The sequence below is a fragment of the Protopterus annectens genome, chromosome 11.part0 (assembly GCF_019279795.1).
Source record: "Protopterus annectens isolate FY-2018-M chromosome 11.part0, PAN1.0, whole genome shotgun sequence".
NCBI lineage: Eukaryota > Metazoa > Chordata > Ceratodontiformes > Protopteridae > Protopterus > Protopterus annectens.
Window position 1 is genome coordinate 1,427,649,592 of NC_056745.1, and position 27,712 is coordinate 1,427,677,303.

The following is a 27,712-nucleotide window of genomic DNA, read 5'->3' on the forward strand; positions in this document are numbered from 1 at the left end:
AATCATCACCTCCCTTCTTAACCTAGTTTCTACTACTCTTTCCCATAACTTCAAGCTGTGACTGATCAATTTTATCCCTCTGTAGTTACTGCAGCTCTGCACATCACCCTTACTCTTAAAGATAGGTACCAAAACACTTTTCCTCCACTCCTCAGGCATCCTCTGACTTTCCAAAATTTCATTAAACAATCTGGTTAAAAATTCCACTGCCATTTCACCTAAGCACCTCCATTGTTCCACTGGTATGTCATCTGGGCCAACAGCCTTTCCATTCTTCATCCTCTTCATAGCTGACCTTACTTGCTCCTTGCTAATCTGTTTCACTTCCTGATTCACTATCCCCACATCATCCAACCTTATTTCTCTCTCATTCTCTTCATTCATCAGCCCTTCAAAGTATTCTTTCCATCTACTCAACACATTCTCCTCGCTTGTGAGTACGTTTCCCTCACTATCCTTTATCACCCTTACCTGCTGCACATCTTTCCCAGCTCTGTCCCTCTGTCTAGCCAATCGGTACAGGTCCTTTTCTCCCTCTTTAGTGTCCAATCTCTCGTACAAGTCTCCATATGCCTTATCCTTAGCCTTCGCCACCTCTCTCTTTGCCACGCATCTCATCTCCTTATACTCATGTTTACTTCCTTCATCTCTTTGGCAATCCCACTTCTTCTTCGCCAGCCTCTTCCTCTGTATACTCTCCTGTACTTCCTCATTCCATCACCAGGTCTCCTTGTCCTCCTTCCTCTGTCCAGATGTCACACCAAGCACCTTTCTAGCAGTCTCCCTTAATAGCTCTGCTGTAGTTTCCCAGCTATTCTGTAACTCTTCACTGTCTCCCAGTTCCTGCCTTAACTCTTCCCTGAACTCCACCTCACAATCACCCTTTTTTAACTTCCACCATTTAATCCTTGGCACTGCTTTCACACTTCTCCTCCTCTTCTTGATGACCAACGTCATCCTACAGACCACCAATCTATGCTGCTTAACTACACTTTCCCCTGTCACCACTTTACAGTCTCCAATCTCCTTCAGACTGACCCTCCTACATAGGATATAATCCACCTGAGTGCATCTTCCTCCACTCTTGTACTGTTTAATTGGGTAATTTGTTTAAATCAGTTTGCTTGTTTTCTATTGTTATATAAAAAAACTGCACTTTATTCATCTGCTTTTACTGTATTTGTGTTTCTTCCTACTTTATTTTGCTATTGCTGCTTGTTCTTAAAGTACTTAATTGCATTTATTCTGCTGCATTTATTACTGCTTGTTAGTAGCCTGATTAAATTGTAACTGTTATTCTAAGCCTTTGGTTGAAGCACTTGGGCTTTAGTCCAGTTGTTTTACATTAAGAAGGTTTGTGGTCTGCACTGCTGTGACAGGACAGGTAGCTTACATCCTTCTAAGTTGGGAGTTGCTGGTTGAAGGCTTACTGTCTGTTTTTCTAACAGTGTATTAGTTCTGGTTTAAGCACTTGGGCTTTGGACCAGTTATTTTACATTAAGAAGGTGTGGTCTGCACTCTTGTGGGAGGAGAGGGTAGATTCTGCCCTTCTGAGCTGAGAGTTTCTGGTTAAAGGCTAATTGTGCCTGCTTATTTGAACTGTTTCTTTCTGAAATTGGTACGCCTTGTTTGCTGTAGCATAGACTAAATTCAGACCTGCCGAATCTAGCTTTGTTTGTATAACTTGAGCACTAATCCAGACCATGTTTTTTGGAAAAGGTTCTCCTGCACCCTAGTGGCAGGAGTGTGCAGTTAGAACTTGTCTGATCGAAGACTGCTGGAACAGGGCTGTTTTTAGCTTTTTATTGGTTAATTTGTTTAAATCAGTTTTCTCATTTGCTACTGTTATATTAAAAATATATATATATATATATATATATATATATATATATATATATATATATATATATATATATATATATACAGTTCATGCATCGCCGTTTAGCTAGGGTTAAATTATTTCCGGTGCCATAAAGTCTGCTCTTCAAATTTTCCCTTAGAACTAGCCAGTTTTTTAGTTTAGCACTAAAATCTGTTTCTTTGAGCTCAACACTTGTTCAGAACTCATTGTAAGCACTAAATAAGCTACAAATTACTACAGCACTCAACTTTCCTCACTTGTCTAGAGGAAAACAGTTTTTAGTACTTAATAAATAAGCACCTATCCAGGCATGTCTAAGGGTCAGCTCCCAGTGTTTTCTCCTGTCTACCTGAGGAATCTGGGCATCTTGGGGCAATGCAGCAATTGCCTCATGTACACAGACAACCCTCTCCTCCTACCACCCAACACTACAACCTGTGAGAGATGCACATATATAGCCAAACTAGAAGCAAAGCTCTCTTCACCCAAGACTGGACAAGACAGTCAAGAGGAGAAGGTAAACACTTGCACCACATCACACTCATCACATAGTCCCTCAAAACCTACACCACCAAAACACACACATAGAAACTTGAAACACACACCTACATTCACAGAGGCTCTCAATAAAAATCTAAGCAACAGATACCTCCAAAGCAGAAATGCAAGCAACCTATACCCCCCAAACACACCCAAATGACACATAGCCCACAAACTCAGTGTGCCACTCAACCACAGCCCATAAGTCATAACAACTTACCCAACACTCTAGTCATAGGACTCTATAGTTAGGCACACTGACGTTCCACTCACTAGGCTAAACAAGGAGAAAGTTACTGTCAGCTGCCTGTTGGGTGCTAGGATCCACCACATAATGCACACACTCATGTCACTCCACAACAAGTACAAATATGACTCTGTCATTGTCCATGTTGGTGTGAATGACCTGAGATGTACCTCCCTGGACTACCTGTAAAGGGACATGGAGGAGCTCTCCGATTTTGTAGCCCAGGAAGGCATGACCCTAGCCCTGAGTAGCATCCTGCCATCACCCAGAATGATACCACAGTACAAAGACAAAATGATTGACTTCAACAATTGGCTAAGCTTCTGGTGTCATTCTAAGGGGATCCAGTATCTGTCTGCCTGGAATGACATGATCGACAGACCATGATGCTTTGCCAGAGATGGCCTGCACCTGTCACCCTTGGGATTCCGGATACTGGCTAAAGCTCCTGCCACCCCTATAGTGCCTTTTTTAGACAAGGTTCAAATGACAAATTCACCACCTTAACTGGTATAAGCAAGCAAAATCTGAGGGTGATGCTACTCAATGTTAAAAGTCTAAACCTCAAAATGCATTCACTCGAGGCACTCCTTAAAATGGAGAACATCGACATCTGTGCAGTGACAGAGACCTGGTTCAAGGCTCCAGAGAGCACCCCTGCATTACCAGGCTATAACTGAGCACCCCTGCATTACCAGGCTATAATTTATACCACATCTTTCAGACACCTAACCTGGACCGAGACACTAAAGGTGGAAGCGTGTCCATATTCATTAAGGATATCCACACCTCCAGGCTAGTTGCTCAGCATAATGTATCCCAGATTATTCAAGTGCAACTAACTCTGGGCAAGACCGCAGTCCAAACTGTAACTTGCTACAGTTCCCCCACCATGCCCCAGGATTCCCACTCATTTCTTGATACACTGGAAAATATTAAGGTACAACCCAACACCCTAATAATGGGTGATTTCAATTACCCCACCATTAACTGGGAAAACTACTCATGTACCAACTCTTTTGCTCAACGTTTTCTGGAATTCATAAATTCCAATGCCTTGGATCATCTTATCCACACCCCCACCAGGGGCAGCAATATCCTACACCTGGTCTTTACCAACATGGGTGACCGGTGTTCTACACCAGAGGTAAATTCCTTGTTGGTCAGATCTGACCACAAGCTAATCCCCCTAGACATTCACATCCCACCCCCACTCCCCATTAGGGAAACCACCATAAAAAATTTCTCCAAAGCCAACTTCACACTTCTTAAGACAGAAGTGGCAAACTTCATGACACCCATGCAGACGGACAATAGAGGTACGACTGCTGAATCCTACACAAATGCACTTTATAAGCACTTACATGAGTGCATGGATTGTGCTATCCCTAACAGAACCAAGATGCTAGGAAGCCAATCTCTTGGTCCCCTGCCATAAACAAACTCTACAATAGAAGAAAGAAACTGTTGCAAAAAAAGAGTAAAATCCCATGATTGGAGGAACTCCCTGGTCAGCCTCAGCGAGAAGCTGAGATCCCTCATAAAATCCTCCAAAGCTAGTTATGAAAACAAAATCGCCACTGATTCTAAAGACAACCACAAAGAATTCTATAGCTATGTCAAGAATCTCAATGGCAACACTCAGATCTGCTGAGTTACAGCACAATGACATTAAATATACAGAACCAACTGATATTGCCAACATCCTGGCAGACAGGTTCAGTGCTAACTTTACCCCCCCACCCCCTAAAGGGCCCATCTCTATACCAGAAGAATGTAAAGTTCCTGTAATCATGGCTGCACAGGTAAAAACCACACTCTCCAAAGCCAAGAACACAGCATCCATGGGACCAGGCTGCGTTCCACATGAACTGCAGAATGAACTGGCACCCCACCTAAGCACCATGTGCAATCATGGGTTCTTATCATGTAATCAAACTTCCAGAAGGTCGAACAGCAGAAGTTCGAACTTGGAAGTTTGAAAGTTGAAAATGTCGAAGCCGCGGAAATCTGAATTCTTTCCCAGGGAAAGAATTCAGTTGGCCGTTTCTGCGGCTTCAACATTTTCTCCACTGTGGTGCAAAAGTTACGGAATGGGTTAAGGTAAATGTGTGATTGTGACAGATGTTGGGGTTAGGGTGCGGGTAAGGTAAGTGTGCGATAGTGACGGACCTTACGGTTAGGGTGCGGGTAAGGTAAGTGTGCGATAGTTACGGACCTTAGGGTTAGGGTTTGGGTTAAGGTTAGTGCATAGATAGTTGTGTATGTAAGGTTTAGTGTAGGTTTATAAGGTTTCTGGTGTGCTTGTGTTGTGTGTGTGTTTTTCAGAACAGCAAATTTTTTCCCTGGGAATAAATTCGCTGTTCTGATGTTTCGATGTTATTACATTTCGATCTTCCCAAGTTGGAACTTATGGTGTTTGAAATTTTGGAAGTTCGATTATGTGATATAGACCCTTCAATCACAGGCTCACCTCAGGCTTTGTGCCCACTGAATGCTGCACAGCGACGGTTATCCCACTTCACAAAGGGAGAGTCACCACGGACCCTGGGAACTACCGCCACATTAGCCTGACGAGTCTGGTCTGCAAGGCCATGGAATGTATCATCATGGATCTTATACACAAAGACATTGGTAATCTCCAAACTCTGGACCCCACCCAGTTTGGGTTTGTAAAAGGCAGATCATGTCTTCTAACATGATAGACTTCTTTGAAGCAGTCACCAAAGCCGTAGATGAGGGCAAGGTGGTTCACACTGCCTATCTAGATCTCGCCAAGGCTTTTGACACCATCCCCTGCTCTGGAATTATAGATGAACTCACTAAACTAGGTATAAATCCCTATGTCACAAGATGGGTTGCCAACTGGCTCACTGACAGAACCCACACTGTGAAAGTAGATGACTCCGACTTCAGACCAGTGACAAGTGGAGTACCACAGTGTTCAGTCTTGGGTCCCCTCCTGTTTGGTATCTACTTTTCTGAAGTACAGGCTAACACAGAAGGTCTTTGGCTAACGATGTTCACAGATGACTGCAAACTAAGAGCCATAATCGAAACTCCTACCAATGTAGACATCCTACAAAAGGGCCTCACGGAGACAAATGCCTGGTGTCAAAGCCATGGCCTCAAGCTCTATGCCAAAAAGTGCATCGCCATCCCCTTTGGTAAAAAACTCTGTACCCATGAGCTACCACATAGGTGGTAGTCTACTTAACACCGAAAGTGTGATAAGAGACCTTGGGACACAGGTGGTCAGTAGTCCCTCCTTTGATAATCACATCACCACAGTAGTCAGGAAAACCTTCTATGTGGCACACCTCATCACAAAAGGTTTCTCATCCAGGAAAAGAGAGGTCATTGTTCCCCTCTACTCATCACTCATTAGACCCATTATAGAGTACAATGCCCCTTTTGGTATGTACCTCACAAGACATCTACAACAACTGGAAAGGCCGCAGAAATACCTCACAAAGAGGATTACCAGCCTCAAACAGATGCCCTACACAGGCCGTCTAAAAATACTCCAGCTTTACTCCATCGCATATCGCCTACTCAGAGGCGATCTCTGCCTAACATTCAAAGCTATGTCAAACCCAGAGCTGTTGGACATGCTCCACTTAAACAAATCCCAATCCCGCCGAGCTACACACTCTAGGGACCTAAACCTTGTCAATACAATAAACAGAACATGCTGGTGGGATAGATTCCTGTCCCAGAGACTTCCCATACTCTGGAACAAACTACCTATCTATATCAAACAAAGCTCCTTATTAGCACTCTTCAAGAAAAAATCTTGATGATTTGATGGGAAATAGGAAATTCACCCTGGGATCACCTCTTTGGCTCTGCTCGACAGGAGCACAGAAAAATAATTATCTTGGGTTGCGAAAGCTAGGCTTATATAGGCCCTAGGGCCAATATCTTAGTACCTCCCGATGAACATAGTTAAAGGAAAATCCTGCAGCTGTTTTTGATTTTAGTGGCTATTTTAAGTTCATATTCACCTTTGAGCTTCCAAACTGTCTCGTTAGGCTTCCTATTAGTTTGCATAAGGGTGCTCACAAGGTAGATGAAACCTCTTATATGCAATGAGCATTTTTTTCTCTTGTTAAATCATTTACATGGGTGTTCCACCATAAAGGATTTTTTTTAACTTTTCCTTATAATTGGTCGAGATGAGGTCTGTCTTATCCTGCTACTAAATTGTCTTTAGCTTTGTGGAAGAGGATAGGACAATTGCACAGTGTGGTTTGGTTTCAAATTATGTTATTGACATGCTCATTGGCTATTCAGGAAGATCATTAATGGTGTCAGTTGTACAGCAGATGCCAAGATTACCATGTGACTGCATTCCCTTTACCAGGGTTACTGCCATCTGCAGAGGCTAAATTCTGGAACTTGCACAAGAGAACAGGAATATAAGAAAACAGGAAACTACATATACTAGTAGGATGGCATGGGGCACTGTGAGAACGACCCAAAGTAATAAAAAGGAAAGACTAAAGAGGCAGGATACCTAGAAGAGCTACACAAAAGACAAGTGAAGTAGTACAGAAAAGCATAAATGGATAATTAGGCTCAGGGACAGGAGAGCACACTGAAGGTAGTCAGAAAAGTAGGCTGAACAGGATGAACCAGAAGTTGACTTAAAGGAAAAGGGAACATGTACAAGAAAGATGGGCATAAGAAAATCATCAGGAAGGAGGCAGTATAGGCTGGAGAAGGAGGGAGGGGCATAAAGGTAAGATGTTTAGGAAATTTGGGAAGTTTTTTCTTGGGGAACTTTGTGATGGACAAGAATGTGAAGTTTTCAGGAGAATAGGGAGCTGCTCAAAAATAAAAACATAGGCAAGAGATGCAGTAGGTTGGTTAGCTGGGCAAAAACAAGACAGAGAGTGGTATAATTGAAGGGAGCAACAGGACAGAAAACAAGTCTGGATGGAAAAGAGAGAACAGTGAGACAAAGGAAAGTGGAATATGGACAGAGCCTGTCACTGCAGCTGGGTCAACAAGATCAATGCAAAGAAAGACAGGACAGGAGAGAAGTGCAACAGGTAACAGGTAGGAGTTGAGAAATTCGAAGAAGGTTGAAGTTGGTGAGAACAGACATAAAAAAGAGCTGCTGAAAAGCATGGAGTCAAAATAGATGAGCAAGGGCAGGTAAGGGTAGTGACAGAAGGAGGACAGACAAACTCAGTGCTGGTTAAGCAGAAAGCAGTACAAGAAAGACAAGGGAAGGGAAGCAAAAATTAAAGTAAAGGGGGTAGTTTGTCATGTTGGTAGACAGGCACAGCAAAGGTGAAGAGGGGGTAGGAATGTCTAACCCAAGTGGAGCAGACTGAAAGCTGGTAAAAGGCAACTTAATTACTAGAGATATTAAGTGGGAGGTGGGAAAGAAGAGCTTAGTAATGGTCTCCCCAACGTCAGGCAAATAAAGATAACACAAACAGAGACCCAGCTGATCAAAAAGTGAGAAAGATGTCTCCATACTGTGTTCCAGGTGTGAATTCTTGGCCTTTTGGAAGGCACAGTGGCAGATGCAATGGGGAGGGCCAAAGGGGAAGAACCAATGTGCAGGATCTTGGGGGTGTGGTAACCCTCTCAGATGTGCTGCTTAGTGGAGGAGGCAATGGGGAGGGCCAAAGAGGGAGAACCAATGTGCAGGATCTTGGAGGTGTGGTAACCCTCTCAGATGTGCTGCTTAGTGGAGGAGGCAATGGGGAGGGCCAAAGAGGGAGAACCAATGTGCATGATCTTGGGGGTGTGGCAACCCTCTCAGATGTGCTGCTTAGTGGAGGAGGCAATGCGGAAGGCCAAAGAGGAAGAATCAATGTGCAGGATCTCGAGAGTGAGGTAACGTTCTCAGATGTGCTGATTATGCCAACAGTTAGAAGCACGAGAAAAAAGATTAGACAGTTCAGCTGCTGGATAAAGCAGTGGGCTAGTGAGTAGGAGATGTGAACAGAGAGAGAGAGAGAGAGAGAGAGAGAGAGAGAGAGAGAGTGAAGGAGAGCCTGGGGGGATGAAAATTATTCATAAGGGATAAGGTTCATCTCAGCCACCTGAGAAGTGAGCTGCTAAAAGAGGAGTTGAATAGTAACACTAAAAGACAACCCTGCTTTCCAACTGATGATTAAAGAATTTGTGAATAATGTCACAGTTACCAATGATAGGAGAAAAAGTAAAAGAATTTCTAAGGCATATTGTTACTGCTTTAGAAATTCAGTACTTAAGGGCAGTACTGAAGGCTTAGCCTGACCAAATCTGTACAGAAAGGAAATAAATGTGGTCTGATTGTCTTTAAAGAAAGATATACACAGTACCCAAGATATGATGTTCAGAACTGAGAAAACAAGCGATGCCAAACATGTGAGACGATAAATGCTTGAGAAAATATATAACTTACAAAGTGCAAAGAAAGAAAGCAAGTACTTCTCTCAGGTATATCAGCTCAGCCAGAATCAGTTCTACAGAGTTTTCTATCAGCAGTATACAGTGCAAAAAAAATCCAAAACAAGAAATGCTAACATACCAGTTTTTATTCACATGTAGAACTGAGTGGGTATATCTTTGCTAGAGTTCAGAGAAGCCTTGTATCTAACAAATGTAAATTATTATTCCAAGTTCCCTGAAATAATCAGACTTGGCAACATAACAATTGCAAGTATGATTATTGCCTTAAAGTCCATATTCTAATGACAGGAAATACCTAACACTGTCAGATCTGAAAACATTTTGCAATACCTAATTCAGAAGCTCAGAAGACTTGCTCAACAATGGGAAAGCCAGACGTAACCTCTAGTTCACACTGTCTCCAATTCAGTGAACACATGGAAACAAATAAACAAAAATAAGAATTTCATGAGAAAATACTAGCAAAAGCTATAAGGCTTGTCATCTTGCAGTTTTGCCACAAAGGAATACTCCATGCGGAGTCTCAAGTCAGCAGCTTAACTGCTGACAGGCAGAAGGTTGAAAAGTAGATGACAGCACATCTGATGTCTGAAATCAACATTAAGTAATTGAAATATTGGAATGAAACAGTAGAATCAGAAATATTATTACATAAATTATAGAACCAGATTTACAGACTACAGATAAACTAAGAATCCAAAGGTCATGGAAACATCTATTAGCTTAAAGCAGCAATTGTTATTTTATTTATTTACTGACATTTAATTAGTGGGAAAGTCTGACTGGGTTGATGCCCATTTTCAATGGAGGCCTGGGGAGAAAAGCTCCAAAGAATTACAAAAACATTTTAAGAACAATCATTTGACAATCTTCAAAAATAATACAAACACATCTACAGTTGATAACATTACACCACATTAAACATAATGTAAAAACATTGGTTAAGAACAGAAATAACTTATACAACAATGACTTAATGTTTAGATACATTTTTGCCCGTTTATAAAGAAATTAAATTTAAGTTAGTATGATATAAACAGGAATTGCAATATGAGGTGAGAAAAAAAAACAGGATTATGGCATATCTAGGAAGGGAATTGGGAGAGTAATTGATTGAAATACAGAAGTGAGTGAAGAAAGGAGAGTAAGCAGTTGTAAGATATGAAGAGGTACTTGTTCATATTTAGGGATATAGTTTATCCTCTGATTGAGCAAGAACAGAGACTGATTTTGACTAGCAAGTCTTTTGTAATAGTTTTAAAGGACTGTAGGGGGGAGTACTGACCTGATGGATACAGGTAAGGAGTTCCAGGCCTTAACAAATGGTATGAGTACAGACCATGCCCAGCAGATCTGACAGGTTTGTGGATAGGGAGGCGTGATTGGTCACAGGACTGTAATGACCAATTGGGAACATAACTTTGCAGAATGGTATTTAGTGCTGGACAAGCAGATGGATGCTGCATAATTTTATAAGTGGCTAGAAGCTGTTTATATGTTAGTTGATGGGGTAGTTCTACCTAATTTTTGCTTTGTCACAAATTTGGCCATATTATTATAGCATTGTTCAAGTTTTTATTTTTGTGATGCCTGGAGGACAGTAATGATGGAAGCACCATAAAGTAGTGAGGGGAAAGTGGTGGCAAGTGTAGTTTTATTGTGTTGGCGAAAAAAGGTGTTGGCTCTATAAAGCATCTCTATTTCTTGGTGATTTTTTATTCAATTTTGTATATGCAGGTCAAATTTAAGATTACCATCCATTATCACTTCTAATAATTTACCATGAGAAGTGACTTCACTGGTTGTACTGTTAGGAGAGAGGATTTTAGTTTTTTTTTTTTTTCACGAGAGAGGGAACTGAGGGAAAAAGTAGGAGTTTGTTTATTTTTTTTTTGTTTTGGTTGAACATAAGTGATATGTTAAACCTTCATGAGTAACTTTTTTTGGAGATACGTCAGGTTGTCAGATGTGAATATGAGTGTGGAGTCATCTGTGCATTGCATTAGGATGTCCTGTTGTGTGGATGCTTGGAGGGTGTGGGTGAGAATGTTAAAGAGGACCACAGCTCTCAATTGTCCAGATTTTTGCAGAATGTCCAGATTATTGCCTAATATTTTTGGTCTGTGCCTCGTAAAATCTGTGATTTTCTGGATTTTTGGTGAAACAGTAAGGACTGGATTCACTAAATAATGAAAATAATTTGAGTTTCAGACTTTATATCCTTCAGAAAAATGCACGGTAACTCAAGACCTTTTTCTAGCAACTTCCTAAGTTTATGAGAGCAATATTTAAAATTTGTCCCTATTTTTATAGCTTTGTCCCCTCATTATTTTTGTCCAGATGTTTTGTGTTAAAAGGTTGTGCGCTATGAAGAGGACAAAGGGTGTAGCCTTGTGGTACACCAGTGGTGATTGAAAGGTACGGAAAAATGGTAAAGTACCACTTTAATCATCAATACTTACTGGACATGTAGCTTTTGAAACATAGAAGGGTGGGCTGAGATAGACCTACTGAGGACATCTGAAGTAGAAGTTTTGTGTGACAAACTGTGTTAAAAGCTTTAGACAAGTCTATAAATAAGGAAGATACTAGTTTGCCATTACCTCTAGCTTTATTGACAGTATCTGTAAAGGCTAAAAGTGCAATGTTAGTACTATGGGAGGGAATAAAGCAATATTGTGGGGGGACAGAAGTTCTTCCTGCAGAAGATAGTTTAGAAATTGTTTTGAATACATTTTTTCAAGTATTTTGGCAAGGGAATAAGAATGTTATAGGTTGAAATTTAGCAATGGCTGTTAAAAGTTATCTTTTGTGTAGAGGGACAATGTATGTTTTTTTTCCAGAGAGAGGGAAGTGGGATTCCTGTACCGACTTATTTTTAAGAATTGAGTTACGATAAGCAATGCTGTTGGCTACCATTTTAAGGTACTCGCTTGGAAGGTCATCAGCTGAAGTAGAGCGTGGTTTGAGTTTGTTTAGTTGTAGTTTTATATAGGATGTTGGCACAGGTTAGAAGGTAAAAGTGGATGTGGTAATATGTGGCTGTTGGGCAGGGTTAGTGTTAGATGTTGAGGAATCCTTGGTTAAGGTTGATATGCTATCTACAAAATAAGAGTTGAATTCTAGTGCCACTTTTGAGGGGGAGTTTTTGGGAAAGATGTTAGGGTTGAATTTTTGGCTGGGGTGTAATATTTCTTTAATGGCTGGCCAAAATATTTTAGGAATGCATTTACTATTGTTCTGAATATTATCATACTACAGTTTTTTCTTCATGTATTTGTTTTTTAGAAGGATTGTGGAGCATTCTGAAGTTGTTGAGATAATGTGGTGTTTTATATTTTTGCCATTCTTTCCACACATTTGTCTCTATCCTGCATTAGCATTCTATGCTCTCTGGATACCCAAATCACATTATTTGGTTTTAGTCTACTCCTTGGAGGTGCAAGGCCATTTAGGACTTTTAGGAATGTTGCATTCAAGGCAATAACAGCATCATGTAAGGGGATAATTTTTAGGATGTTCCAGTTAATAGATGTTAGGGTAGTAATGAATACTTCTTGACTTGGACTAGTGGTTAAGTGGTTATGTGACATGTCTGGTTGTACAGACTGGGAGATGGTTGCTAAGAGAGTCTGACTTTGTACCTGTGGTGGTGATTTGCTAGGGTCTGATACTAGGATCCAGTCTAAAAAGGAATTTGATGTTTTGCTACAATGTGTGGGGTATTTATTAGTTATGTGAAACCATACAAGTTCATGTTAGTTATGGGGTAGTTAATGGTTATGTTCAACCAAATGATATTGACATCCCCTAATAGTAGTTTTTCTTGTGCAAGTGTTACAGATAACCAATGTAGGATATCTTCCAGTGTAGCCGTATTGTGGCCAGAAGGGATGTAAAGGACAATAAGACATTTATTTATTTTCAGAAAAATAATAAGAAGCTCTGTTGAATTGAATTTGGTTTAGGTTTGTTGTGGGGGGAATGTGGTAATTGTTGGGAAACATTAAAGCAGTACCACCACCTTTTCTCTTTATCCAGTCATTACATATATTAATATAGGCAGGCATGTAATTCTGGAGTCTTTTATGATGGATTTAATCCATTTTTCCATTACAGCGAGAACATCAGGCTTGTGTTCGGTAATCCAGGCATGTAGTTCAGTTGTTTTATTTCTTATACTTCTAATATCAGCGAAAACATCAGGCTTGTGTTCAGTAATCCAGGCATGTAATTCAGTAGTTTTATTTCTTATACTTCTAATATCAGCGAGAACATCAGGCTTGTGTTCGGTAATCCAGGCATGTAGTTCAGTAGTTTTATTTCTTATACTTCTAATATCAGCGAGAACATCAGGCTTGTGTTCGGTAATCCAGGCATGTAATTCAGTAGTTTTATTTCTTATACTTCTAATATCAGCGAGAACATCAGGCTTGTGTTTGGTAATCCAGGCATGTAGTTCAGTAGTTTTATTTCTTATACTTCTAATATCAGCGAGAACATCAGGCTTGTGTTCAGTAATCCAGGCATGTAGTTCAGTAGTTTTATTTCTTATACTTCTAATATCAGCGAGAACATCAGGCTTGTGTTCGGTAATCCAGGCATGTAATTCAGTAGTTTTATTTCTTATACTTCTAATATCAGATGAGAAACCTGTAGCCTCACAGATAATGCTGTCATGTTAAAATGGAGGCAGTGAAAATTATGACAGTGAAGAGAAGCGGACGGACACTCCTGAACAACATGTGCCTACAAATGGAGGATTTTAGTACATTCTGGAAAGACTGATTCTTGTTTTCTGGAGACTATTAACAGCAGATGAAGCAAGGCCTTATGCAGTTCATGAGGAAGTTGCTAAGATGTACGAATGCACTGAAGATGAAGGTCCAAGAAGATGAGGAACCAGATGAGAAACTGTACGTCTCACAAAAAGTTCTGTCACATTAAAAAAGGAGGGGCTGAAAACTACGACAGTCAAGAGTAGCAGAGAGAAGCTCCTGAACCTCTAAAACCAAGTCTCCAAATGAAAGTGTGGTACAGCAAGACATGCCCCAAAATGAAAAACAGAAGTCCAATCTAAACGATCATGCCATATTATCCAGATATGGCCCACCACTGAAGAAACCAGACAGATACAGGGACTGTTACAGAATAAAACACAATTCTAAGGACTGAATTTTGCATTTCTTTAAATGTATACAGAAGGTTAATATTTGATGTAAATGGCTTATAACATGCTTAATATGCAGTCAAGGTTAATGTCATAGAATCACTGGAGCTTAATGCAAAGTACCTCTGGACTTCCCATCCTTTTAGGACCATGTTAGCACTCATTCCTAGATTCAGAGAGGTTGGAACATTCAGGATTCAGTGTTTTCTGATGTTTTGGATTTTCAATATTGTGTGTTTCACTGCTGTGAAATTATCAGATTTCATATATGCAACACCAGATTGATATACAGATAGATATATGGGGGCAGTTCACTTTGTTAGCTAATACTTTTGCCAACAAAGCAAGTGATGTGTTGCATTTTTAGCTCTTTATCAAGTGCTGAATGTATCAAATGTTTGCATAGGGCATGTGTCTTGGATTATGGCAAGCAGTAGTGTATGTTAATGCCAAATGTTTGCATAGGGCATGTGTCTTGAGTTATTGCAAGCAGTAGTGTATGTTAATGACAAATGTTTGCATAGGGCATGTGTCTTGAGTTACGGCAAGCAGTAGTGTATGTTAATGCCAAATGTTTGCATAGGGCATGTGTCTTGGGTTATGGCAAGCAGTAGTGTATGTTAATGCCAAATGTTTCATAGGGCATGTGTCTTGGGTTATGGCAAGCAGTAGTGTATGTTAATGCCAAATGTTTGCATAGGGCATGTGTCGAGTTATGGCAAGCAGTATTGAATGTTAATGCCAAATGTTTGCATAGGGCATGTGTCCTGAGTTATGGCAAGCAGTACTGTATGTTAATGTCAAATGTTTGCATAGGGCATGTGTCTTGGGTTATGGCAAGCAGTACTGTATGTTAATGCCAAATGTTTGCATAGGGCATGTGTCTTGGGTTATGGCAAGCAGTAGTGTATGTTAATGCCAAATGTTTGCATAGGGCATGTGTCTTGGGTTATGGCAAGCAGTACTGTATGTTAATGCCAAATGTTTGCATAGGGCATGTGTCCGGAGTTATGGCAAGCAGTACTGTATGTTAATGCCAAATGTTTGGATAGGGCATGTGTCTTGGGTTATGGCAAGCAGTAGTGTATGCTAGTGCCAAATGTTTGCAAAGGGCATGTGTCCTGAGTTATGGCAAGCAGTACTGTATGTTAATGCCAAATGTTTGCATAGGGCATGTGTATTGAGTTATGGCAAGCAGTACTGTATGTTAATGCCAAATGTTTGCATAGGGCATGTGTATTGAGTTATGGCAAGCAGTAGTGTATGTTAATGCCAAATGTTTGCATAGGGCATGTGTCCGGAGTTATGGCAAGCAGTACTGTATGTTAATGCCAAATGTTTGGATAGGGCATGTGTCTTGGGTTATGGCAAGCAGTAGTGTATGCTAGTGCCAAATGTTTGCAAAGGGCATGTGTCCTGAGTTATGGCAAGCAGTACTGTATGTTAATGCCAAATGTTTGCATAGGGCATGTGTCTTGCGTTATGGCAAGCAGTACTGTATGTTAATGCCAAATGTTTGCATAGGGCATGTGTATTGAGTTATGGCAAGCAGTAGTGTATGTTACTGTTAAAGCCTTTGCATATTCCAGACCATTCGGTATTTGGGGTGGGGGTGTGTGTGTATGTATGAGTGTTTGTGGAATAGGGTTAGAAAAAGGGCTATGTGAGGTGATAGCTTTACTACTGTTCATGTGTGTTATTCATGGGAAGGGCGTCTAAGAGTCCAGTGTACTGCTACCATTAGGGAGAAAAGTGTTTCTGTAAGGCAGTGTATAGGGTTGGGACTAGGGTGAGGGGGAGAGTTAAGCTTTGTACATAGAGTATGTGTAAGGTGGTGTTTGGAGGGGGGTTAAGCAGTAAGAAAAGCAGAATAACTATTCAAAGAATGTCAGGTGTTGCTGGCAGGACTTTTTTTTTGTTCTTTGTTTGTTTAATTTAACTGTTGGAAAAGGAGTCCATTTGCTGTCCCTTTTCAATAGGTTGAGTGCTGATAATTGTTGTGTTCAATTAATGGAAGTGTCAATGTGTAAAAGTAGATTTTTCTGAATGTTAACATATATAAATGCATCCATACATTCACCCATTTATTTATGTATGCATGTACAAGTGTGGGGTGCATGCCTTTAAATGCTAACGAGCTGGCGTAAGAGATTAGCATGTCATGCTGTACAAAGGAGTTCTACAGGAATCAGTTGCACTACAGACCTCATGCAGTTTAGGCCACAAGTACTGTATCTGCATGTCACTTATTATGACTACTGAAATGACAAGTATGGGAAAAAGATTAGTGAACGGTGTCATGAGAAACAAAAACTGCAAATGATCCTGGTATACTAGAGTGGTTTTGACAAACAAAAACGTATAAGGAAAATAAACACAGGGAATGGAGAAAAAAATAAGATCAACAGCAGAGCGATATCGAGGTTAGAAACTGGGCAGTGAAATTCATTAAAAAGGCAAAACGGAAAACAAGAAAAAATAAGCAGCAGTCATTAAGGGAGGAAGGTAGGCCTTCTCTATGTATGTAAGGGAGGAAGGTAGGCCTTCTCTACGTATGTAAGGGAGAAAGGTAGGCCTTCTTTATGTATGTAAGGGAGGAAGGTAGGCCTTCTCTATGTATGTAAGGGAGAAAGTTAGGCCTTCTCTATGTATGTAAGGGAGGAAGGTAGGCCTTCTCTATGTATGTAAGGGAGGAAGGTAGGCCTTCTCTATGTATGTAAGGGAGGAAGGTAGGCCTTCTCTATGTATTTAAGGGAGGAAGGTAGGCCTTCTCTCTATATATGTAAGGGAGGAAGGTAGAACTTCTCTATGTATGTAAGGGAGGAAGGTAGGCCTTCTCTATGTATGTAAGGGAGGAAGGTAGGCCTTCTCTATGTATGTAAGGGAAGGAACGTAGGCCTTCTCTATGTATGTAAGGGAGAAAGGTAGGCCTTCTCTATGTATGTAAGGGAGGAAGGTAGGCCTTCTCTATGTATGTAAGGGAGGAAGGTAGGCCTTCTCTATGTATGTAAGGGAGGAAGGTAGGCCTTCTCTACGTATGTAAGGGAGAAAGGTAGGCCTTCTCTAATTATGTAAGGGAGGAAGGTAGGCCTTCTCTATGTATGTAAGGGAGGAAGGTAGGCCTTCTCTACGTATGTAAGGGAGGAAGGTAGGCCTTCTCTATGTATGTAAGGGAAGGAAGGTGATAGGATGATAAAATGGTGAACTAGCTTGAGCTGTGTGTTTGTGTGTGTCGGGGGGGGCGGTATGGCTACATTTAATGTTGCTGAAATGCAGCTGGTGCAGAAGGCTGTGGGTTCTATTCTCACACCACACAGAGTGATTACTGACACTACAGTGCAGGATAAGGGAGGTGCTGCACTCCATAGTGTACCATTTTGCACAACAGGTAACGCACTTCCCTTTGGTGCAGAAGGCTGTGGGTTCTATTCTGACACAAGACAGAGTGATTACTGACACTACAGTGCAGGATAAGGGAGGTGCTGCACTCCATAGTGTACCATTCTTTGGAAGAGTCATTAAACCAAAGACACATCTGCTTGAATTGGTGGTAGTTCAGGTGGATGTAAAAGATCCCACAGCATCTATGGGGCAGTTCCCTGATATCCTGGACAAATTTCCCCTAGTAGAATAAATATCACCTCAGGTCTTCCCTGAAAGAGGCTACTAGCCCAGTGGAACTAGCCTGGTCAACAAAAGAAAAGAAAGATAGTTTGAATACATGTTACTCAAATCCTAGTGATTGAATAACATACACTAAATGGGATTGCCTTAGCAGAGTGCTGATAGTGGAGAGATTGGGCAATGCAGTGGTTCATAGGCTCATAACTCTTTACCATGGCCACAAGGGCATTTTTAAGACTAACCATGCATCCCAAATCTTTGACAAGTTTGGTACCCTTGATAAGTATAAACAGGAGTTGAGAGGTGAAACATTTACAAGCAGGGGTCTGGGAGATGAAACATTTACAGGTTGCCTATGTCCATTAGAGACACAGGTGCCAAGCCAGGGATGAATTTCATGTTCCCCATCCAACTGTCCAAGTTACACTTGAATTGGGCTAATGAGGAACTCTGCTTCACATGGATGGGGATGCCCTTATCCATTGCTTTGGTAACCTTCTCAAAGAAGTCAACCAGTGGGCATGACCTGCCTTTGATGAAACCAAATTGGGTAGCTCCAGTGTCTAGAGGTTTATTATGTCATTATTGATCACTTCCATAATAATTCTTTACATGGCTTTGCATATGAGACTAGTGAGACTTTTGGGTCTGTAGTTTCCAGGGTCTGTAGATGGCCCAACTTTGTGCAGAGGAATGACTGTTGCCTTTCTCCATTCATGAGGCACGAAGCCTATTTGCAGGCTAAAGTTAAACAGTGATTCCAGAGGCCCTGATAGGTCATGTTTCATGCTATTTAGAAGGCATCCTGGGATATTGTCTGGGCCTTAGAGAGAGCATTAAGGACCTGTTCCCTAATAAGCAGAAGGTAGTTATATATGATAGTATTTCCTGAGGGAAGGTTGAGGGGAAGAGAGGGGTAAAGTTGAAGATGAATTTGTCAGCCAGTAGGTTTTCTATATCTTCTGGCTCAGTACAGGTGAGTCCATTTACAATTAGCTCTGCACACAATTGTGTATTGCCTTTGAGGTTGCAGACATGGCTAAATAATACCTTGTGGTTGTCCTGGTCTGGAAGGCCACATTTACCTCAAATTTGGCTTTGGAAGACTTGATTTGTGTTCTGAGGTGTTTGTTTAGTTTGATGAGAGTGCTTTCATCCTGCTGGGTGCTGCACCTCCTAATTTTTGCCATGATTTCTTTCTTCTGTTATACAGCCTATTGATTTTGTGATTCTGCCAGGGTGACTTGTTTTTTTAGTTAGTTCTGCACTTCTTCCTGGTGGGTACAGCTGCCTGTATGCAGCTATTAACTTGCTTGCATACAGCTTATGTGAGCAGTTCTGCATAGGCAGCAGTGTTCTCAGGGTTTATGGGGGCTTGAAATTTTGTTAGATTATCACTTAATAGCAGGAAGTTAGCCTTAGACTAGTTCTTGAATATTCCAGGGTTTGCTGGGGTTCCAGGTTTTATTTTTAGTTCAAAGGAGGCCATTTTGTGGTCTGACCTTAGCAGATAAGAAAATTAAATATAGGGTGTGTAGCACTCTCCCATATTAATGAGGACCGGATCCAGTATAGTTGCACCACAGGTGGATGTATTGACAAACTGGTCCAGGGAGTTTGTGCTTACATAAACCAGGAATTTCTGTGCCTGTACATTTGGCGTGTAGGAATACCACTTAATAGTGGGGTAATTAAAGTCATCCATGAATACGGTACTGGGTTGGATAGTGAGTGTTTCCAGTAAGTTTAAATACATGGTATGGGTTTCCTGGGTCATATAAGGAGACCTATAGCTTGCAGGGAAGTGGCAAAGTGTTTTCACTTTTCCTGGTAATTTGCAATCTCAGCATTACTGTATTTAAGTAACGGGGGGGGGGGGGGGGGGGCGGCACACTCCACCTGTAAAAAATAGTTAAGGGTAGATTTGCAATTATTTTTGATAAAACTGTCTTTCAATACTTTGTCTACAGAAAGAGTTTGAATTACTGGTTATTTGATGGGTTACCTACAAACTGTGTGTGTGTGTGTGTGTGTGTGTGTGATACATATACACGCAGACACACCTACATGATAATTTGATTTATTAATAAAAACAGCATGTCTTCCCTGTTTTATTGCTTCTGTCATTTGTGTTTAGCTTGTTAAAAAAATTATTTTGGGCAATTTTACTCTGAGTTTGCTTTATCCAAAATGACTTTATTCATTAACTCATTAACACCTGAATAGTGTGGAAAGTATCACCACTTATAGCCTACACATATCCTTGCATTCCACAGCTTCTTCTGAAAAACAACTTAAAACTCATATGGTAATCATGGCTTTTCCACTGTGGGTCATCCTACATTAACAATTTTAATATTAAATCCTTGTCCTTTATAATTCTGTCTATTAAGAGATGATAACTCACTTAGTTAAAATGTCAGGCCCAAGAAAGGTCTAGATGCCATATGGAGCTGTGGGTGTTAGCTGGAAGTTTACCAAAAGGAGCTGTATGTCTGAATGAGTTAATACCTGCAAAGGTAGACTGAAGTTTACCTTCATTGTGCTTCTCTTGGGAATTCCATGACTGTAAGCCCTTGAGTTTCTTCCGAGGAGTTGTGCTTGCTTTCCTCCAAGAACTACCATCTCCTTTCTTCTTACTGTCAGATTTGTGGTTTGAGATCACAGACATATTAAAATGCCCTCCATGGAACTCTTTTGCATAAAGATCCAGTTCTAAAATAAAATGACATTGTGAGATTTATGTTAATGGCTCCAAAAAAATATTATAAAGGACTGCCCTACACTTTAAAATTTGTTGCACTGACATCTATAAAGTTTGCCTCAAACACCCTGGAAGCAAACATATTTCTGACACAGTGTGACTACCACATTCACTTTTACATGCATTTTGTCCCTTATATAAAAATTATGTTTTTTAAATGTGCTGAAAAAGTACAGAGCCTTTGCATAAAAACTGCACTAAATTATAATCATTCAGCTATAAAGACCCATTCCTTGTTCTCTTCAGTTCCTCACAGATGATTATGTAGACCTTGTATTTATTTACTACAGCGCTGACTCAAAAACAGACGGAGCTAAGCTGGTCTCATCAAGATGAGTTGCAACAGTCTGGGTAAGCATTTTCTGCTCTAATCATTAACTCTTCCTCTTCCTCACAGCCAATAAAAGATGCTCCAGTGAGGTCATACCTGCAATAGGCTTCAGTAAGGCAGTACAACCAATGTGTGTGTGTGTGTGTGTGTGTGTGTGTGTGTGTGTGTGTGTGTGTGTGTGTGTGTGTGTGTGTGTGTGTGTGTGTTTAATAAAGGGATTGTTGCCAGTTGTAGTGAGCCAGGAGCCAGTGTAGGAGTACAAGTCCAATCTGCCCCCCCATGACCACCACCAACAAAAGACAATGTGATGCTGACTTATCGTTTCCATAGACAAACAGAAACACTCAAGCTTATTTTCTCTCTTGATATTCTAGCATATTCCTAGCAGTAATAATACTTCAAGACTATCTGATAACCTACATGAAGGTTCTACATGATCCTGAACATTCAAAAACTGTTATCAATGTATCACTTATGGTCTTTGCTGGCCGCATAATTCCCACTGAGAACAAATGCATGCTTTAAGCTGAAGATTTGGAACAGTCACTAACTGAGTGATTTGATTTAGAGTCAAAGAATTTGCAAGCAGAGGAGATGGGAGTCTGACATGTTTTCTGTGTACATAGCATGCTGCATTAGCAACAATTCCCAACACCGCATGTGCTACTGTGTAAATAATGCCTGCCCAGGGATATTATGAGGCCTGACACTGCAGACAGAGGGCCTCTACATCCCTGGAATGGCATTAATTACATGGTAACACACACCCATGAGAGCAGTACTGCATTTAGAGAATAGGCTGCATGTAAAATTGTGTTTTTTCTTATTAGTTATTTTTATATTGCTCTATTTTTTATATATTTTTTATGTAAAATAGTTCCCCCCACCTAGTGTTTCAAAGGTGCTGTAGTAAATGGTGTTGGAGGAAATATTTTATATCCATAATATAGCATTTTCAAAGAAAAATATCCGATATTTACTTCATTTTTGGTCCCTTACTCCTAAAATGTGTGGTTTGTTCGCAATTATTTGGGATTGAAGTCACTAAATAATTACTTACATTTGAGTTTCAGACTTTATTTCCTTCAAAGAATGCATGCTAACACAAATCCTGTTATTCAAGAAATTTTCTAATTTTATAAGATAAATCTGTTCATAATTTTGAGCCTTTGTTCCACCTTTATTTTAGGTTTTATCAATATTTCTTGAGCTAAAAGGTGGAGAGGTATGCAAACGTGTTAATCAATGCTGTCAGGGGTCGATTGATCTCACTCTAGTCTCTCTGTGTCTGTCACGTGTGCGCACCTACCTCTCAAATGTTCCTGATTTTCAGGGACGTCCCTGATTTTTACTCAAATTTCAGCTCTGTCACGCTTAATCCCTCCTAAAACTGGTGACTTTTGGAGGAAAGGTGGTGAATTACACTTAATGAATAATGACAATAATTAAGAGTTGTAGACTTCTTTTACTTCACAAAATATACATTAATTCATATGCTGTGATTCTGTCAATGTCTCAGGTTAAGAGCACTAATATTTTAAATGCTCCTGGTTGTCCCTAATTTTTTTCTAGATTTGTCCCTGATTCTATTGAAATTTGTCACCGATTGGTTTAGAGCTAGTCTCGCACGCAGACACACACACACACACACACACACACACACACACACACACACACACACACACACGCACACACACACACACAAACACATATGCGCTTCAGAAAATGCATGCTAACAAATCCTGTTATTTAAGCAACTTTGTAATTTTATAAGAGCAATACTTAAAATGTGTTCCTATTTTAAGCCTTTGTTCCTCTTTATTTTAGGCATTATCCAGATATCTTGAGCTAAGTGGTCGAGAAGTATTTAAACCTCTTAACTACTGCTGCTGCCACTGTCTGATCGTGCTCACTCTTCACACTCCCACACACACACACACACACACACACACACACACACACACACACACACACACACACACACACACACACACACCTGCTTTCATGCACGTAAGCACACATCACTCACATATGCAGACATATACACAAACACATACGCACAAGCATTTTCATTCTTTTTGATGTTTCTTGCAGGCATACACTCATACACAGAAACATAAATGCACACTTTTCTATTTCTTTTTTTTTTTTTTAATTTTCAATCTTCTTTTCTTTGTTTTACACTTGCCAAATGGCAAAAGTGTTGCTTAGTGAGTGTAGAATAACTGTAGCCTCTTTGTTACTTTCAGTCTAAGCTCCACGGCAGCTTAATATGTTGCAGTGAAGTGCTGGACTTGTTTTTCAGCAGGCATTACCCATAGATTAACACCCTGCTGGACAATGTTCATTCTTCAGTTTGGGTGCTGATGTACATGTTGTCCATTCTCTGATTATCGTTCATAGGTTCATAGATTAGTACTAAGCTAACTGCCCTTGGGAGCCATTTTAAGCCTAGCCAATTATCCCTTGTGAGACTCAAACCCTGCATCTTGTGTTTGTAAGGCAAACACCTTAACCATTAGGCCACCCTCCCAACCCCATAAAAGGTTGCTTTCTCCCCAGGAAGAGACAAACACACACAGTTGGCAAGTGCAGGATTCAAACCCCTACCTAACTACATCATGATACTACAGCAGTATGCATTTACATGACACGCTATACACATTATGTTAACTTACTAAATCTAACTTTTCAGAAATGCTCTTTCCTTTCTAGGCCATGCATTTGAGGTAAGATAAAAGACAATCAGTGGCTTCTAGATCACTCAGCATACCTCTTTTCCTCTTTTGTCTGCCTTTGCTTGCATATGATCAGATTTACTAAGAAAGCTTAATTCATTTTATACACAGTCCACACTAGGTTATAGGTTGATGGTCACTGTAAACAATTGTTTTCCTTATGTTCTTGACCTATGATTAAAATATGAGAAACTTAACAGATGTTTATCACATCTGACTTCATGATGCTAGACTATTTATTATTTTAACTTTTATAAAAACACATCCATCTTCCATGTGAAGGACACACACTCAGGTCAGTACCTGGTCTGGGAAGTGGGCAGCCGTGTAGAACTGCTTTGTTGAGAAGGATACAAAGTGCAGCTTTAACTAGTGCCTGCTGTCCATGGCTGAGATTCAGATGGACAGGTGACCTTCCGAGTACAGGGCTTCTCATTGTAGAGGCTCTTAGAACTGCTTCTTCAACACGAGGCGCAATGACAGCATCCCACAGCCTTGTCATCCATCTTAAAATACAAAGAATTCTGTGGTCACATTTCACTACATTATAGGCTCAATGTTCCAGTCAATAATTCAAAGATAATTTCAGCTAAAAGCTTAAAGCAAATGTGCAAAGGAAAATCAGTTTCTTGTATTGGCATTATGTTAAAAGTTGTTTGTATTTTTTTATATTTGACTACCAGATAAGTGGGCTGATCAACTGACTCCTTTCAGCCATGACCAAAGTTTATTATAGTGGTAAAAGAATTACAAAAACAATAAGTTATGTACAACTTAGAAAACTGACAATGAATTGCAGAAATGTAGAATATACTCCGTAGAATATAAGTAAAATGTCTGCAGTACTAAGACAGAATACTTCACATTCATGGTAACAGTAGTTGTAACATCATCTCAAAAGAAGCATAATTACTCAGTGTACTTATAGTCATATGCAAGCCTAGCTGCAGAGATTATATACATGATACACACAGAAGGCATTTTGTTGGAAAGTAGCATTTCTTTTCATTAATTCAATTATATATAAACCAGGATGCTGTTGTTAATAAGACATTTCCAAAATGATCTTGCCTAAAATAAAAACAAATCTTCACTTGTGAAGCATGCTAACCCTAACGCTGCCCCTGCACTGACTGATAAAAAGGCAATTCTAAACATTAAATAAATGCAAGCAAACAGCTTGTAGTTATTAAACTATGAACATTCATTAAAACAGCTACAGTATCAGTCATGGATGCTTAAATGAATGTCAGAACCAGAATCATTCCCAAATCAAAACCCATACTGAGGTGCTGATCGTGACATCTTACAGAGTGCCCCCCCCAGGCCATCCACCCCTTTACTCCATCCTAGCTATGACACTGCCTGTACACTTCAATTTCCAGCCTACAAACTAGCACTGAAGATATTAAGAACTCAATGCAGAGTTCAGAAGTATGCTTTTCTGAATATGAAGAAGGATCTTCAACCTGGGAGTCTGTCAAAATAAAATGCTGCCCAGAGTAAAACAGCTTGACATTGTCACTAAATCTGTAAATGACACTCTCATTTCCTTTATAATTAGGGACCTATATATTACCACAACAATGAAATTGTCAAGAAAAGACCTGCAAAAGCTTTACTGTAGCATGACAGAGTCCCTAGGGCCCTGCTCCTGTCCCTTGTAAAAGGTTACCCGTAGACTCATATACGCAAAACTACTGAGTCCAGCAAATACTTTTTGTGTTTTCCTAGTACAATGAGTAAAAAGGTCACACAGGAAAACAAATTGGTTAAAAAACACAAAAAGAAAAATCTAGCAAAGCTAGACTTTCCACTGTGTGATACTTTAAACCTCTTGTATCACCTCTTGTATCAGAGGCAACATGGGATACATGCAAATTGCCCTTTAAGGATATCAGGTGTTTCAGCTAAATGGCAATCCTGAATGCCCACACAGTGGAAAGCCTAGCTTTGTTAGATTTTTCTTTTTGTATTTTTTAACCAAATGATTTTCCTGTGTGACCTTTTTACTCATTGTTTTAGTTTGTTAGTTTGGGTAGACACCCTAATGTTTAAGGATATCAGTTGGGTACGACAACCCTGTGTTTCCAAAAGTCAATCATTCCTCTTATGATGTGCTGATGATGCCATAAGAAGGCAGAAACATGCATGTCCACAGTTAGAGGGTTTGGCTTTATTGGCCTGAAATTGTCCATAAATAGACTTAAAAGAAAAAAGTCAGGGACATTCAGAATTGCCATTTAGCTAAAACACCTGATATCCTTAAAGGGTAATTTGCATGTATCCCATGTTGCCTCTGATACAAGAGGTTTAAGGTATCACCCAGTGGAAAGTCTAGCTTTGCTAGATTTTTCTTTTTATGTTTTTTAACCAATTGTTTTCCTAGTACAGAAAAAAATCCTTTGCACCTCATGGACACATTTCAAAAATTTCTGATAATCTAACAAAAAATGTGAACTGAAAGAACTAACTTTGAATCCAAAGTACAATTGCTAGTTCAGTGTGGTATTAAATTCAAAAACATACCTGTATATTGTGCCCTTCTCTTGGAAGTGAGTTAATTACAATGCTATGAATGCTAAACACACTTCACAAAACTGCAACAGCAAATTTAACTGAATGTACATCTCAAGACAGGAATTAATTATGTTGGGGTACAGCAATAGTAACTGTTTTCAGGTTACCTCTTTAAATAGATCTAAAATCTGACCACATTTTATAGTGTAGTTTGGAATTACCTGCTTGTTTGTATGTATTTTCATACCTGAGTATTATGAAATATTATTAAGACATGCACTTACTGCTAAGATTCTCAAGTTACTTTTCGCCTAGTTTTGGATAAATGATCTGTAATTATTAACTAGATAGGAACTATCCTTTTTTACAATCCAAGATTTATTAAACACAACAGTTAAATTTACACACAGATAGTGATTGAAGCTTTGACAAAAAATGCTTTAGACCATTTAAAAGGCAGCAGGTAAGAAAAGTATATTTCAGCAAGCCAGAGCAATACAGTTTAAGAGAACCATAAATATAGTCCTGCGCCAAGCATTGGACAAACAGATTAAAAAAATACAAATTAAGCTTATCCTGGGGACTGGTAAATGAAAATGCTCCAATGTTTGTTCCACTTCTTCATGCAAAGAGTTTCATGTGATCAGGCCATAAGCCTGTAATGAAGTTTAGATAGATAGGAGCTATTGTTGCATCACTCCAAGGTTATGTTCACTGCATAGGACAGTTATGATGTTGCACATTTGTTTATGCTATGGTACCTCCACTGGAAGTGCTTCCTCATAGACATACTTATAGGACTGTGTGTTATTTTCACTTCCTGATAGCCTGCACTGTATCATTAGCAAACTGGTCATGCTGGCACTTTATTAGATATATGTAATCATTTGATCATGGGACAGGCATATCTCACAGATGATGCCACTGTCTGCAACAGGCTTCCCATCCATGTAAAACAAAGCTCAAATCTGACCAAATTCAAGCATTCCTTGGATCAATGGTTAGGAAATAGAAAATGTATCCCAGGACTTCTTCTTGTACTACTATTGGACAGAGGCAGCTCCTAAATGATTTATCCCAATGCATGTGTCCCCTTCAGATATCTATGTCTTGATCTTGTAATTATCACTACAGTAATATATAAATATAGCTTGAAAAGGGTTAGGTAAATCTAAACTCCAGTGGGATAGGTTAATATTAAGCATCAAATATGATAATTGGCTAGACTTCAAATGGCCCACAAGGGCAGTTAGCTTAGTACTAACCTATGAATCTATAACAATTATTAATTCTGAGCTCAACAAAAGCTGCAATTGTGAATATGGTAATGAGGACATACATTTTTGTAGGGATTTTATCAAAACCACATATAATGGTTAAGTGACTAGCTGGAGATAAAACTGTTGCTAGTCCTTTATTGAGGCGAGATTATAACTCACTATATCATGGTGGAATGTAATGTCAGATGAGCAGCTAATGGAAATGAATGTGCAATAAGGA

At 39.8% G+C, this 27,712-nt stretch overlaps 1 protein-coding gene across 5 annotated transcripts in view; it reads right to left on the minus strand.

Annotated features, from left to right (window-relative positions):
* The window catches only part of CTTNBP2 (cortactin binding protein 2), a 1,390,380-nt gene that overhangs the window by 72,440 nt on the left and 1,290,228 nt on the right, over nucleotides 1-27,712 (minus strand). For 4 of the 5 annotated variants that reach the window (XM_044088722.1, XM_044088723.1, XM_044088724.1 and 1 more), the window contains exons 18-19: nucleotides 23,996-24,198; nucleotides 20,395-20,574 (exon numbers count right to left, since the gene is read on the minus strand). In XM_044088722.1, coding sequence (XP_043944657.1) covers nucleotides 20,395-20,574; nucleotides 23,996-24,198 — 383 coding nt within the window. Of the gene's footprint in view, nucleotides 1-20,394; nucleotides 20,575-23,995; nucleotides 24,199-27,712 lie in introns of those variants that run through there. The other variant, XM_044088725.1, reaches the window with a different exon arrangement.